Source organism: Arachis duranensis, chromosome 10 (genome assembly GCF_000817695.3).
Source record: "Arachis duranensis cultivar V14167 chromosome 10, aradu.V14167.gnm2.J7QH, whole genome shotgun sequence".
Classification (NCBI taxonomy): domain Eukaryota; kingdom Viridiplantae; phylum Streptophyta; class Magnoliopsida; order Fabales; family Fabaceae; genus Arachis; species Arachis duranensis.
The window spans coordinates 30,272,532-30,285,100 of record NC_029781.3 but is presented as its reverse complement, the minus strand read 5'-3'; the positions used below and the strand labels follow the sequence as shown (position 1 = coordinate 30,285,100).

Sequence of the window (12,569 nt, the reverse complement as noted above, 5' to 3'; positions counted from 1 at the left end):
TCTACAACAAAATATAAGAACAACATAAAGGAAATTACAACAAAAAAATAGAAGAAGATGAATGTAGCAATAAAGAATTGAGAGATAGAAGTGGAAGAAAGCAAAGATTAAAACCTAGATCTAAGAACTAATCCTAATCCTAATCCTAATTCTAGAGAGAAGTGAGAGCTTCTCTCTCTAGAAACTACTTCTAAAACTAAACTATGACTAATGGTAACTAACATATGGTAAAAGTATATTGATTCCCCTTCAATACTTGACTTAAATAGCATCAGAAATGAGTTGGATTGGGCCCACAAGGCTTCTAAAACCGCTGGCCACGTTTTGCTTCAAGTGGGCAAGGACAGAATCGGCGCGCGTGCGCAAAGTGCGCGTGTGCGCCCCTGAACGCGAAGCAACATGTGGCAAAATTTATATCATTTCGAAGCCCCGGATGTTAGCTTTCCAACCCAACTGGAACCGCATCATTTGGACCTCTGTAGCTCAAGTTATGATCGTTTAAGTGTGAAGAGGTCGGCTTGACAGCTTTCCGGTTCTTTCATTTCTTCATGAGTTCTCCAACTTTTCATGCTTCTTTCTTCATTCTCTTGATCCAATCTTTGCCTCCTAAACCTTAAACCACTTAACAAACATATCAAGGCATCTAATGGAATCAAGGTGAATTAGATTTAGCTATTTTAAGACCTAAAAAGCATGTTTTCACTCTTAAGCACAATTAAAGGAGAATATACAAAACCATGCTATTTCATTGAATAAATGTGGGTAAAAGGTTATAAAATCCCCTAAAATCAATGCAAGATAAACCGTCACATTGGGGTTTGTCACAACTCCCTAATTTTGGTACTGGTAGAGCGATGGCGTCCATAGACGCACACGTTTCATCTCTCGTGGGGTGAGATAACCATTACCCTGCAGGACGTGGCGTACCACTTGGGCCTATGCGCACACGGTAACCCCGTGGGGGTGCCTCCGTGACTTTGGTAGGTAGTACCATACGGAGACGTGGGCGTTGGTGGAGCAGCTCCTCGGTGCCAGGCGTCCCGTTGCAGCACAGCAGGCGGCTCAAAGGAAGGAGTCGTTCATGCTGAAGTTTGTGTGGCTACGAGATCGTGTTCGCCAGATGCCCCAAACAGACGATCCTGAGACCCTCCGACAGTACGCCAGGTGTTATATCATGTTACTGATCGGAGGGTATCTGATGACCGACAAGTCCAACAATCTGGTGCACCTTTGTTGGCTACCGCTGCTCTGGGACTTTACGGAGAGTAGAGCGTTTTCGTGGGACTCGGCTGTTCTGGCCTGGACGTATCAGTTCCTACCTTTGGCGGCTCAGCGGGGCATCACGGACATCGCTGGCTGCGTAGACCGCACCTTGCAAAACCGGGTTACTAATAGACGGGTTGGATTGAATCATGGGCAATATCACTCTACAGATGAGACTGTTATCTAACTGACGATGGTCTTGAGACATGGTGGGTGCCAGACAGCTGTGTGGTCCACCAAATCTCCAAACATCCCTAGTCACAACAACAAAATATATTCTTACACAACATGTCTAACCAAAATAACATATCATACAAAACTACTCAAATTCATAATTAAACTTGAACTTACCAGTATCCGAGATTCTGACTAAGGGCCACACGGAGGCTCCATTGACACCCACTGTCGGCTTGACGACACTGCACATGGTACTTTAACTAGTTGGACTCGATCACCCGGTACTCAACACTCCTGCGAATACTATAGTTCTTCACACCTTGAAGCACCTCCTCTCGGCTTCTGAACCTGTGTCCGACCCGAAACTCCACACTGCCGTCCAGATTGTAATCCACTCCACAGGTGTCCAAAATCGGGATCCTCTCATGCATGGTGTCCAGATCTAGACTGTGATAGTGACTTGGTACAACCGATAGTGCCGGAATCGGGTGAGGTGGAGGCAGCATATGGCGCGGCACAGCCCCTGTAGGTGTCTCCGGCACAAACTCATCCTCATCGCTGCCATCAGAAGACTCACTGTCTTCACTGTCTGCCACGTAGTCCTCGTCCGACTTCTCCTCACCCTCCTCTGCCTCATTCTCTAGAATGGCGACATGAATGGGCGGTGGTGCGAGAGGATGGTCATCCTGCACATACGTGTCCTGTGCGGAACCCCCACTACCACCGTGACCCACCTTGGTAGATAGCTCAATTACCTGTTCACACATGATCCTCCCGTGAATGTCGAACATCAGTCGCACATGCTCGTCCTCGTGAAGTCGAAATAGCAGACACCGGAAGACTCTATTTTCCATGGGTGCCAGCAACCTATACGCCACCATTTCGATTTCCCTCTCTTGTGTCCCCCCAAGCTCGCTCAATATCAAACTCTTCAAAACCGACAACGTCTCTACACGCTGAGTGCGAAACAATATCGGATCCTGACACTTAAATGTCACCCCGTTGTCGCCATTTCTCATACGACAATTCGGATAAAGCTCCACAACTATGAATGGATTGTTACTGGCCATTCAGCTTTATATAATATATATATATATCGTTTACAGTGTAAAGGAGATATGTGTATCTGGTTTACACTGTAAATGAGATATACACATCCCAGCCATTCTTGCCATATCTCGTTTACACTGTAAACGAGATACGTGAAAAATAATCTCATTCACAGTGTAAACTAGATATGATAGAGTTATTTAAAACGGTAAATATTCGAAAAAATATTTATTTCGGTAAATTTAACATTTATTTTATTTATAAAAATAAAAAAACCTACTTGTGTTATATTTTTATTTATATATGCTCCCTTCTTTTATCACCCATACTTGTTACCCTTCTAACAGATTCTATACCTTCAAACTTTTTTTTTTAATTTCATTATTTATAGGCTAACACCACCAAATCTGCATCAAATTACAACACTTCCATCTCTTATCCTTTGGTATTTTTACTCAGCACCTGTATATGCTTCTACTACTATATTGTTGTAGTGAAATATGAAGTTGAGACTAAGTTACGGGGACAACTTGAAGTGATAAATTTGGAGATTTTCAACATTGGACTTAGTAAAATTACTTCTCATTCTTGCAATGCGGAACTTGCCCCAGTTGATTGCTTTATACTTTGGAGGGTTCATGTCGTTTATCAACTCTTGTAGAGGTTCCACATCAGTGTACAATGCTGGCTTCAAGAAGAATGGAATGGAAAACCTGTCTCTCTCTGAGTTTACCATCACCCTGTGCTCTACACTTTCATATGCATCATTGCTCCAAACCTGTATGCACCAAATAAAGACATTTTAGTTTGTCCTCGCCATTGTCTTCACATTGAAGCATTATTCCAAACACCAAAGAAAGCCAAGGTTCTCAAAACTCATTCGATCGAATCGACAAAGTTAGAAGTTTAAAGGTTGAACTGAAATTCAACCTAAATTGAATCGGTTATAATAAAATATAGGGTAGAATATACTTTTTGTTCTTAAAATTTGATAAAAAAATTTAAAATATCTCCAAGTTTTATTTTGTTTCAATTTTGTCTTATGAATTTTTAATTTGTATCAAATATACCCTTGACGGCTAATTTTTCAAAAAATTTAAAACCAATTCAACAACAATTTCATAAGAACAATCTTCAATACAAACAAGTTAAGCATAATTTTCAAGTATTATTATTAGATTGATCTTAAATTTTTTGAAAATTTAGCCGTTGAAGGTATATTTGTTACAAATTGAAAACTTTTAAGACAAAATTGAAACAAAATAAAATTTAAGAATATTTTTAAAATTTTTGTCAAACTTTAGAAACAAAATATATTTTGCTCTAAAATATATATTTTAAAAAAATGAATTTTTATCATTATTTTAAACTAATTAATTACAAAAATTATACCAATTTAATCGGTTAACTATCTTTTAAAACTTTTTTTTTATCTGATTTTCTACCGAACAATTTTACTTTGAATAATCGAACTGATCTGGTTGTCAATTTCCAGTTAACTGGGTCAAATCGGTCGGTTCGATCCAATTCTCTCCACTATTATGGAGAATATTGGCAATGGGTGGAGCAAGTAATAAGTCTAGAGGAGATTTGTAATGAACAAGACTAGCATTGGTACCTGAATCATATCACCAACATTGATGATGAAAGAATTGGAAATGGGTTTGACTGTGATCCACTCTCCATCAGATTTTCGTCTAACTTGAAGACCACCAACATCATCTTGATTAAGCACAGTTAACACTCCAGTGTCCTTGTGGCGCCCAAGACCAAGTGCCAAATGAGGGTAAGGGCAAGGTGGATAATGATTCAGTCTGATATTACTTGTGTTGTGTTTGAAGAAGCCACGGAACCTATTTGGTGCTAACCCTAAGCTCAGTGCAATCAGTTCCATCAGCTTATAGGCTAGTTTCTCCACTTCTTCTGCATAGTCTTCGCATGCTTCTCTGGTAAGTGTCTCACACACTTATTAAACAATGCCAATGTGAATAACAAGTATAATGAGAGGAGGAAAGGATCATTCTGAGTTATGATTTGTTCAATTATAATTTCTTTTAGATATTTTCTTAATTACTATGACAGATAAAAATTGATCCCATTAATTTCTTTTAAGATATTGATTGCATCACTGAAATATAATTTTACTTTATTTAATATCTAAGGAGTCTAGGAGATGTATAAGAAATAATTTAGCATTTTAATTTATATTGCTCTCTGTATTTTAAATAGTTTTTTAAAACTTTTTTATACATTAAAAAATTAATGTACCTAGACCTATTTTATGTCTAAGTACAATGACATTTTATTGTATCAATAAAAAAAGTGAGTGTTATTTTAAAACAAAAAGATTATATTATTGGCTACAATAGATAATGTTTTTTTTTTTCATTTAATTCTAATCTTATCCTGGATTGATCACAATTAAGGCTCTTCTACCTGACCAATAAAGAGTGTATTTAGTGTACATGAATGTGTTAAAATCAATGGTCCCAAAATTTTATAAATAATTATATAGTTAACACCTTTTTCAAAATCTTTTTTTGAATTTACGTGAATATTAATAGGAATTTGTTTTTCTGTATATTTGTTTTATGTTAATTTTTTTTACCATAAAAGCTACAATGTCATAAAATAACTTATCCAAGAGTTTAAACAAACAAAAACAGAACAGGTACATGAAAATATATATGAAACTCAAACTTTTTGCTCTATTTATATATAAAAGTCTGAAAAAATATTCAATTTGATCCTGAAGTTACACTTGAGTTTTAATTTTATTTTTGAAGTTTCAATTGTCTCAATTTAGTCCCTAAACTTTTTAATTGATCCTATGACGAAAACCACTGCAACATTGTTAAAATTTAAAAAATTTAGAGATTAAATTGAGACAGTTAAAATTTCAAAAATTGATTTGAGACTTAAGTGTAACTTCACAAACTAAAATGAGTATTTTTGCCTAACGTGTACCAACTAAAAATATCATCTAGATACACTCCTAAACTAAAATTTCAGATAAATCAGATAGCATAGAGAATAAAAAAGCATATAGGTTACCTAAAGTGAGGAGGATTGAGAGGCCAACGATTATCCCAATGAAACTGAATATTTATGTCATCATGATGATGATCATGAGATGGTGGAATGAAAGTAGGTTGTTGAACATTGAAATCATAAATCTCCTTCCAATCCCTAACGTTCTTGGTATGCTCTGCTTCAAAGTAACCAAGCACGTTCCTATCATCCCTTCTAACCTTCAGCTTCTCCTCCAAACTAAGACCAAAGAACTTCTTCGCAGCATCTTCAATCCTCTGCCTCTTCTCTAAAGGTACCTTGTGATTGATCACCTGAAAGAAACCCCATTCTTTGCATGCTCTCCCTATTTCTTCAATAATATTCCAAACTGGTGATGATGATTTCAATCTTGTGGCTTCTTCATCATCTTGGTAGTTTATGGGAGACAGATCAATTAAAGGGATTCCTTCGGCTATGGTTATTGAAGCTTTTGGTCTGTGTTCTGCTGCTTGCACAAAAACTGGGTCTACCTCTACCATCTTTTATGATCTTTAATTTTCCTCTGCTTGATCCAAAGATACAAGAGAAACCACATTTTATATGAAAGCTTTGATAGGTGTATTTACTTTTTCAACCATATTATAGCAGTAAATTAAAATTAATTATCATAGTAAAATATATATTAAAAATTAAATTAAATATACATATATTTATATAAAGGACTATGCTTTGTGTACACTAAAATTAGTCACCAAAATGAGTCATCAGTATGAAATACATACTAAAATATAAATACATATTAAAAATAAATTAAATCACACATGTATTTATACAAAAATACATTGGTAACTAATTTTAGTGACTGATTTTGGTGTACGAATAGCATTTTTGTTATATACAAATACATAGTATCTGATTTTAACGACTGATTTTAGTATACAAATAACATTTTAGTTATTATGTAGCACTCGTTTTACACTTAAATAATTGTTTCAATTTAAAATATAAAGGATAAAGTATATTTTTTCTTCCTGAAATTTGTCAAAAATTTTAAAAATATTTTTAAATTTTATTTTGTTTCAATTTTGTCCCAGAAATTTTTTATTTGTATCAAATATACCTTCGAAAGCTAAATTTTTAAAAAATTTAATACCAATCTAACAATAATGCATAAAAATTATACTTGATTTGCTTGTGTTGAGGGATTATTCTCATGAAATTGTTGCTGAATCGATCTTAAATTTTTTGAAAAATTAGTCATCAAAGATATATTTGATGCAAATTGTTAAAAGTTTTTGGGACAAAATTAAAACAAAATAAAATTTAAGAGTATTTTTAAATTTTTTGTCAAACTTTAGAAACAAAAAATATACTTTACCTAAATATAAAATATAGTGTGTATTTATTTTTAATCTTATATTCAGTATTTTTATATTTCTATCGAATATCTATTATTTGATAAGATTTTTATGGTGATTATTAAGATAAAAATACTTTTTAAGTAAAATATATTCAGAAAAATAATATATATAATATTCTTGTCTTACATCTCAACTAATTTTGTGCTAGGATAGATACGTTGAATCAGGACGGGTTTTTGTGCTCCTATCAAGTGATGTGAGTATGTGACTATCTTGTGCTTGTGTGGCAGCTGGCAAGTTATTTGTATCTTACGGTGCCCTCTTATATATATGTTTTGTGAGATAACAATTCATGTTACTACGTCATACAAATTTGACATTATAAGGCGGCATCATTTTGAGGATGTTATGAGCAGATTCATATGCAGATATGCTATGCATTGGCTTCACAATAATTATAGTCTAAAAAGAAGATTACTAAGGTGGGATGACGATAGAGAAACTTCAAATGAATTTCTCCTGATAATTTAAAAGAAAAAAAATACTCGAATTAAAATAAGACATTTTATTTATTTTATTTATCTATTATCGTATTTTTGAATATTGAATGTGGTGTCATCAAAATTAGGGTAAAAAACGTATTTAAACCAGGCTGAAGAAAATATTACGCATATCAGTTAAAACGAAAATTGTTTCAGCAATCAACCAATGGATATTTTAATGTAATTTGAATCAACAAAATTTAAATTACAATTGTACGTAATTTGAATCAATATGGTTCGAATTATGCACAAGGAAGATTGCATGTAATTTGTAGCTACTTGGGTCGAATTATGAAAGTTTAATTCGAATTACTAGGAATAGTGTAGTAACCATAATTCGAACTTTAGTGATTCGAATTAGTAGGAAATGTGAACAAAGGCATAATTCGAAATGACCTGATTCGAATTACGTATATATAGTGCGAATGAGAATAATTCGAATTAGTGTGTACCAGAACTCTATATATATGAGATGAATGTGAGTTGCCCTCATTAGAGAGGGGTCAGATGGCTAGTGAGGACAATTTTTTAGTGTTGGTTCACCATAGAGGATCGATTAAGAGAAAAACTCGTTTCGGTGTGAAGTTCACTGATAAGGATCATCTCTATATTATCGTGAGTTATACGACGAGCATTGATGACCTTGTTAGCTCTGTACTGATGAAACTTGGTCTGGAAGGTGTGAAAAGGGTTAAGAAGTTTTTCTATCGCATTCCAATCACGGTGCTCCAGGATACCGTGAAGTATGATTGTTTCACGATCGGGAGTGATGAGGACTTGCAGGTCATGTTTCATTGTCGCCGGCAGTTTTCCGAAGTGAGGACACCAGAGCTGTTGGCAAAGTTGGTTGATGTGGTATCCAGCTCGGGGGGTTCGAACCAGAATACCAACACTTTAGCCACAGTTGCCGGTTCTAGCTCCAGACCTGCTGTTGCTTCTTCCTCTGTCCCTGCGTACGAGCCACCCAGCCAGCCTGTCGCCTCCCCTTCGTTCGCTGTTGATCTCGACGGCAGTGTTGGCGACGAGGTTGGAACAGGAGAATTTATACCGACCTCTGTACAGTGTGATGTACCGGCTGGGGTTGGAGATAAATTGTTTGATGATCCAGAGGACAATGATGTCGAGCCGGATATGATTGCTGATGGCAGTGGCGATGATATTGGAGCGAGTCATCCTGCAGGGGCAGGCGGTGGTTCTAGCTCTGGCACACAGCAGTACCCTCCACATTTTTTATCTTTAGACCTGGATGGCATGAGGCCTGACGAGGTACCTGGGCAGCATGTTGGATTTGGCGCTAGAGATGCAGAAGGGTCTGCTGGTATGACAGAGTTTCAGGTTGGTCAGCAATTTCAGGATAAAGATGAGGCCCTGTTAAGTGTGAAGACTTACAGCATCCGTCGAGGGATACAGTACAAGGTAGTAGAGTCTGATTATCGTCGGTATGTGGGCAAGTGTTCTGAGTTCGGGAATGGGTGCACATGGTTGATTAGGCTGAGTCTCCGGCAGCGCAAGGGCATTTGGGAGGTCAAATGGTACAATGGACCGCATACTTGTCTGGCCAGCTCCATCTCCAGCGATCACAGGAGTTTGGATTATCATGTGATATCTGTCTTCATTATGCCAATGGTTAGGGATGATGCATCCGTCAGCATCAAGGTGCTCCTAAATGCGACGGCCTCACACTATGGGTTCAGGCCGACGTACAGGAGGGTCTGGTTGGCGAAGCAGAAGGCTGTTGCCGTCATTTTTGGTGACTGAGATGAGTCGTACAACGAGCTCCCAAGGTGGGTGTTAGAAGTGCAGGTGACCATGCCTGGTTCTGTTGTAGTGCTTAGGACTAGCCCTGTTCGAGTTGGGGGACAGCTAGACGAGTCTCAGGCTTATTTTCACAGACTGTTCTGGACTTTCTCACCGTGTATCGAGGCATTTCGTCATTGCAAGCCGTTGGTGAGTATTGATGGCACCCACCTATATGGCAAGTATGGGGGTACGTTGCTTGTAGCGATTGCACAGGATGGGAACTCCAACATACTCCCTGTTGCATTCGCACTAGTCGAGGGTGAGAATGCTGAGTCATGGTCATTCTTTCTCTCCCACCTCCGTCAGCACGTGACACCACAGCAGGGTCTGCTTGTTATTTCTGACAGGCATAACGGCATCAAGGTCGCGCTTGAGGCTCCCGACGGGGGCTGGCTACCTCCAGCTGCATACCGGGCATTCTGCATTCGACACGTAGCAGCAAATTTTGCCCTCACCTTCAAGGGCAAAGACGCAAGGAGGCTTTTTGTGAATGCTGTCTATGCTAAGACCGAGGTCGAGTTCGAATACTGGTTTGATATTCTATGCTCGGAAGACCCGACGATGTGTGATTGGGCGAACCGGATTGAGTATTCATTGTGGATACAGTAAAATCGTCAATAAAACCGCCAATAAAACCGCATTCAAAACGCATTCAATACACCGCCAATAAAACCGCTTGCAAAACCTCTTAAATAAACCACTTGCAATACCACTTTTCTAAACCACTAACAAAAACCACTAAACATATACCACTATCAAAAACCACTAACTTTGTCATTGATCACCCCGGCGATATGAGCGACTCCATCCAAACGATACAGCCTTTCCGGATCATCCCCCATCGCTTCAATATACCGCTCGAGTCTTTGTCGTACAGATTCTGGGTCATTTTCTCTTGGATTTGGTGGGGTATGAGAATGGGAAAATGATTCAAATGAACTTGGTTCGAACTCCTTATATAGGCAAGTCACAAGTAATTCGAATCAACTTATTTCGAATTACCAAAGTCTCCAAACATTAGTAATTCGAATCAATATGATTCGAACTCCTTCCGCGTCACCTTCCCCTACTAATTCGAATTGATTCAATTTGCTAATTCGATTCATGTTGTTTCGAATTACGTTGGAACTTGATTAGCCATAATTCGAAACATGTTCATTCGAATTACTAAGGAATGTAATTCGAATCTTATTGATTCGAATTATATGAATATGTCAATTGGTTGATTGATGAATCGAATTTCCTTTTGGCTGATTCAGGTAAATTCAATCTCCCAGTGGCTTATTTTAGTGTTTTACCCTCGAAATTATACATAACGAATATCCCATATAAAAATAATTGATAATATTAAGAAGATAAAAGAATAGTCAGAATTTGTTTGTTAGAAATTAATAAATTTTATAATTTATAGTTATCAATTAATTATTATTAGTATTTTTAATAGTGTGAGATTCTATCAAATAATATAAGATTATTCATTTTTTTTAGTTAAGTATTAACCAAATTTTATAAAAATATTAATTTTTTATACTTTCCCAAAATAATCACCAAAGTATATAAGCTAGTTTTTATTAGTGGCGAAATTTGAAGAGAATTTTTAGAAGAGTAAATAAAAAATTTTAACATAAAAATTACATAATGATATTCATATTAAAATAAAATTATTTTTAAATTTTGTCAGAAATATGACAAAAAATTAAATAGTCTTACAAGTAAAAATAATTCTAAAACAATCACCTTAAAGTACATAAGCTAATTTATAGTATGATTTTTTAAGATTTGTACTCGTTACGTTATCATATAAAATATATTTTGATTTGATCATTATAATTTAGTAGTTATTATAACTCAAAAATGAGGTCAAAAGAACGTGAAAATTTTTATAATTCATAAACCGTCACCATTATTAATATTATTGTACATAATTGGATCGTTATATCTATAATTTGAAAGTTATAATTTATAATTCAAAAAAATAGTTTAAAACAGATATTAGGATATTAAGTACAATTACATTGTAAATTCCCAAAGTCGTGTTCACTCATGTCTCAGAGTGAAGTGGGTCGGGTTATTCGAGGAAAAATTGTAATTTGGTTTAACTTATTTTATTAAATAGGTTAAATTTGGATTTTTTAAAAAATCTATTAATTAAAAAGATTAGACAAAAAAAATCTTATGAAGTTCGTTAAATCAGTTTATCAAAATATTTTTTTAGAAAAATAAATTATAAATTATTCCTAATTTAGACTTTCAATTATTCACTTATATTAAATACAAAATAAAAAAATAATAATTAAGATTAATTAAGATTGTAATTTTTTATTAAAAAAAAGTTTATGAATTGTATATATAATTATGTTATGTAACTAATGATTAATATATAAATGAATTATGTTTACTAATTATAAATTATAAATTTTAGAATGTCAATTTAGATATTTTAAGAGTATTGTTTTGAATTCTAATTCACAAAATAGACTTGTAGATTTATCGAGTTTTAAACAAGTCAAATTTGAATCTAAAAAAAAGTCTATAAGAGATATAAGAGATCTAGACTTAGGCTATCAATTTATAATATAAACTAAGTTTGTCAAAGTCAAAATTCGACTCAACTAAGCTCATTTTCACCCGTAACAATGAATTGAAAAGATTAACATGTATATTTTATAGTTGTCACTGAAGTTGTCACATATAATTCAAAACAATGAATTATACCATACAACAACTATACAATAAGATGATAGTATATATAGGATTTGGATCCTCTAAAATTTGAATTTTACTTTAAAGAGTAAAGTGTGATCTTTTATCATTGATTTTATAGGTGGGACTGATGAGCGGATAATTTATACGCTTTTTGGCATTGTTTTTAGTTAGTTTTTAGTAAGTTTGAGCTACTTTTAGGGATGTTTTCATTAGTTTTTATGTTAAATTCACATTTCTGGACTTTACTATGAGTTTGTGTGTTTTTCTGTGATTTCAGGTAAATTCTGGCTGAAATTGAGGGACTTGAGCAAAACTCTGAAAAAGGCTGACAAAAGGACTGCTGATGCTGTTGGAATCTGACCTCCCTGCACTCGAAATAGGTTTTCTGGAGCTACAGAACTTCAATTGGCGTGCTCTCAACGGCGTTGGAAAGTAGACATCCAGAACTTTCCAGCAATATATAATAGTTCATACTTTGTTCGAAAATTGACGATGTAACTTGGCGTTGAACGCCAAGTACATGCTGCTGTCTGGAGTTAAACGCCAGAAAAACGTCATGATCCGGAGTTGAACGCCCAAAACACGCTATAACTTGGAGTTCAACTCCAATAAACGCCTCAGCTCGTGGATAGATCAAGCTCAGCCCAAACATACACCA

At 35.4% G+C, this 12,569-nt stretch overlaps 2 protein-coding genes across 2 annotated transcripts; one reads left to right on the top strand and one right to left on the bottom strand.

Moving 5' to 3' along the window:
* Nucleotides 1–2,821: 2,821 nt before the first annotated feature.
* LOC107469558 (jasmonate-induced oxygenase 4) lies at nt 2,822–6,063 on the bottom strand. The gene is made up of 3 exons (XM_016088931.3): nt 5,545–6,063; nt 4,109–4,436; nt 2,822–3,268 (listed from the first exon to the last, which is right to left on the bottom strand). Exons 1-3 carry the CDS (start codon nt 6,039–6,041, stop codon nt 3,008–3,010), a joined length of 1,086 nt encoding a protein of 361 aa, XP_015944417.1. The 5' UTR covers nt 6,042–6,063; the 3' UTR covers nt 2,822–3,007.
* A 1,849-nt stretch (nt 6,064–7,912) lies between these two features.
* Nucleotides 7,913–9,163, top strand: LOC107469540 (uncharacterized). The gene has a single exon (XM_016088910.1). The coding sequence runs from the start codon at nt 7,913–7,915 to the stop codon at nt 9,161–9,163; it is 1,251 nt and encodes a 416-aa protein (XP_015944396.1).
* The last annotated feature ends 3,406 nt before the right edge of the window (nt 9,164–12,569 follow it).

Coding starts and splice junctions, on each gene's coding strand:
- LOC107469558 (XM_016088931.3), bottom strand. CDS start 6,041: ATGGTAGAGGTAGACCCAGTTTTTGTGCAAGCAGCAGAACACAGACCA. Junction 4,437..5,544: donor CTCAATCCTCCTCACTTTAG/GTAACCTATATG, acceptor GACACTTACCAG/AGAAGCATGCGAAGACTATG. Junction 3,269..4,108: donor ATGTTGGTGATATGATTCAG/GTACCAATGCTA, acceptor TGGTGCATACAG/GTTTGGAGCAATGATGCATA.
- LOC107469540 (XM_016088910.1), top strand. CDS start 7,913: ATGGCTAGTGAGGACAATTTTTTAGTGTTGGTTCACCATAGAGGATCG.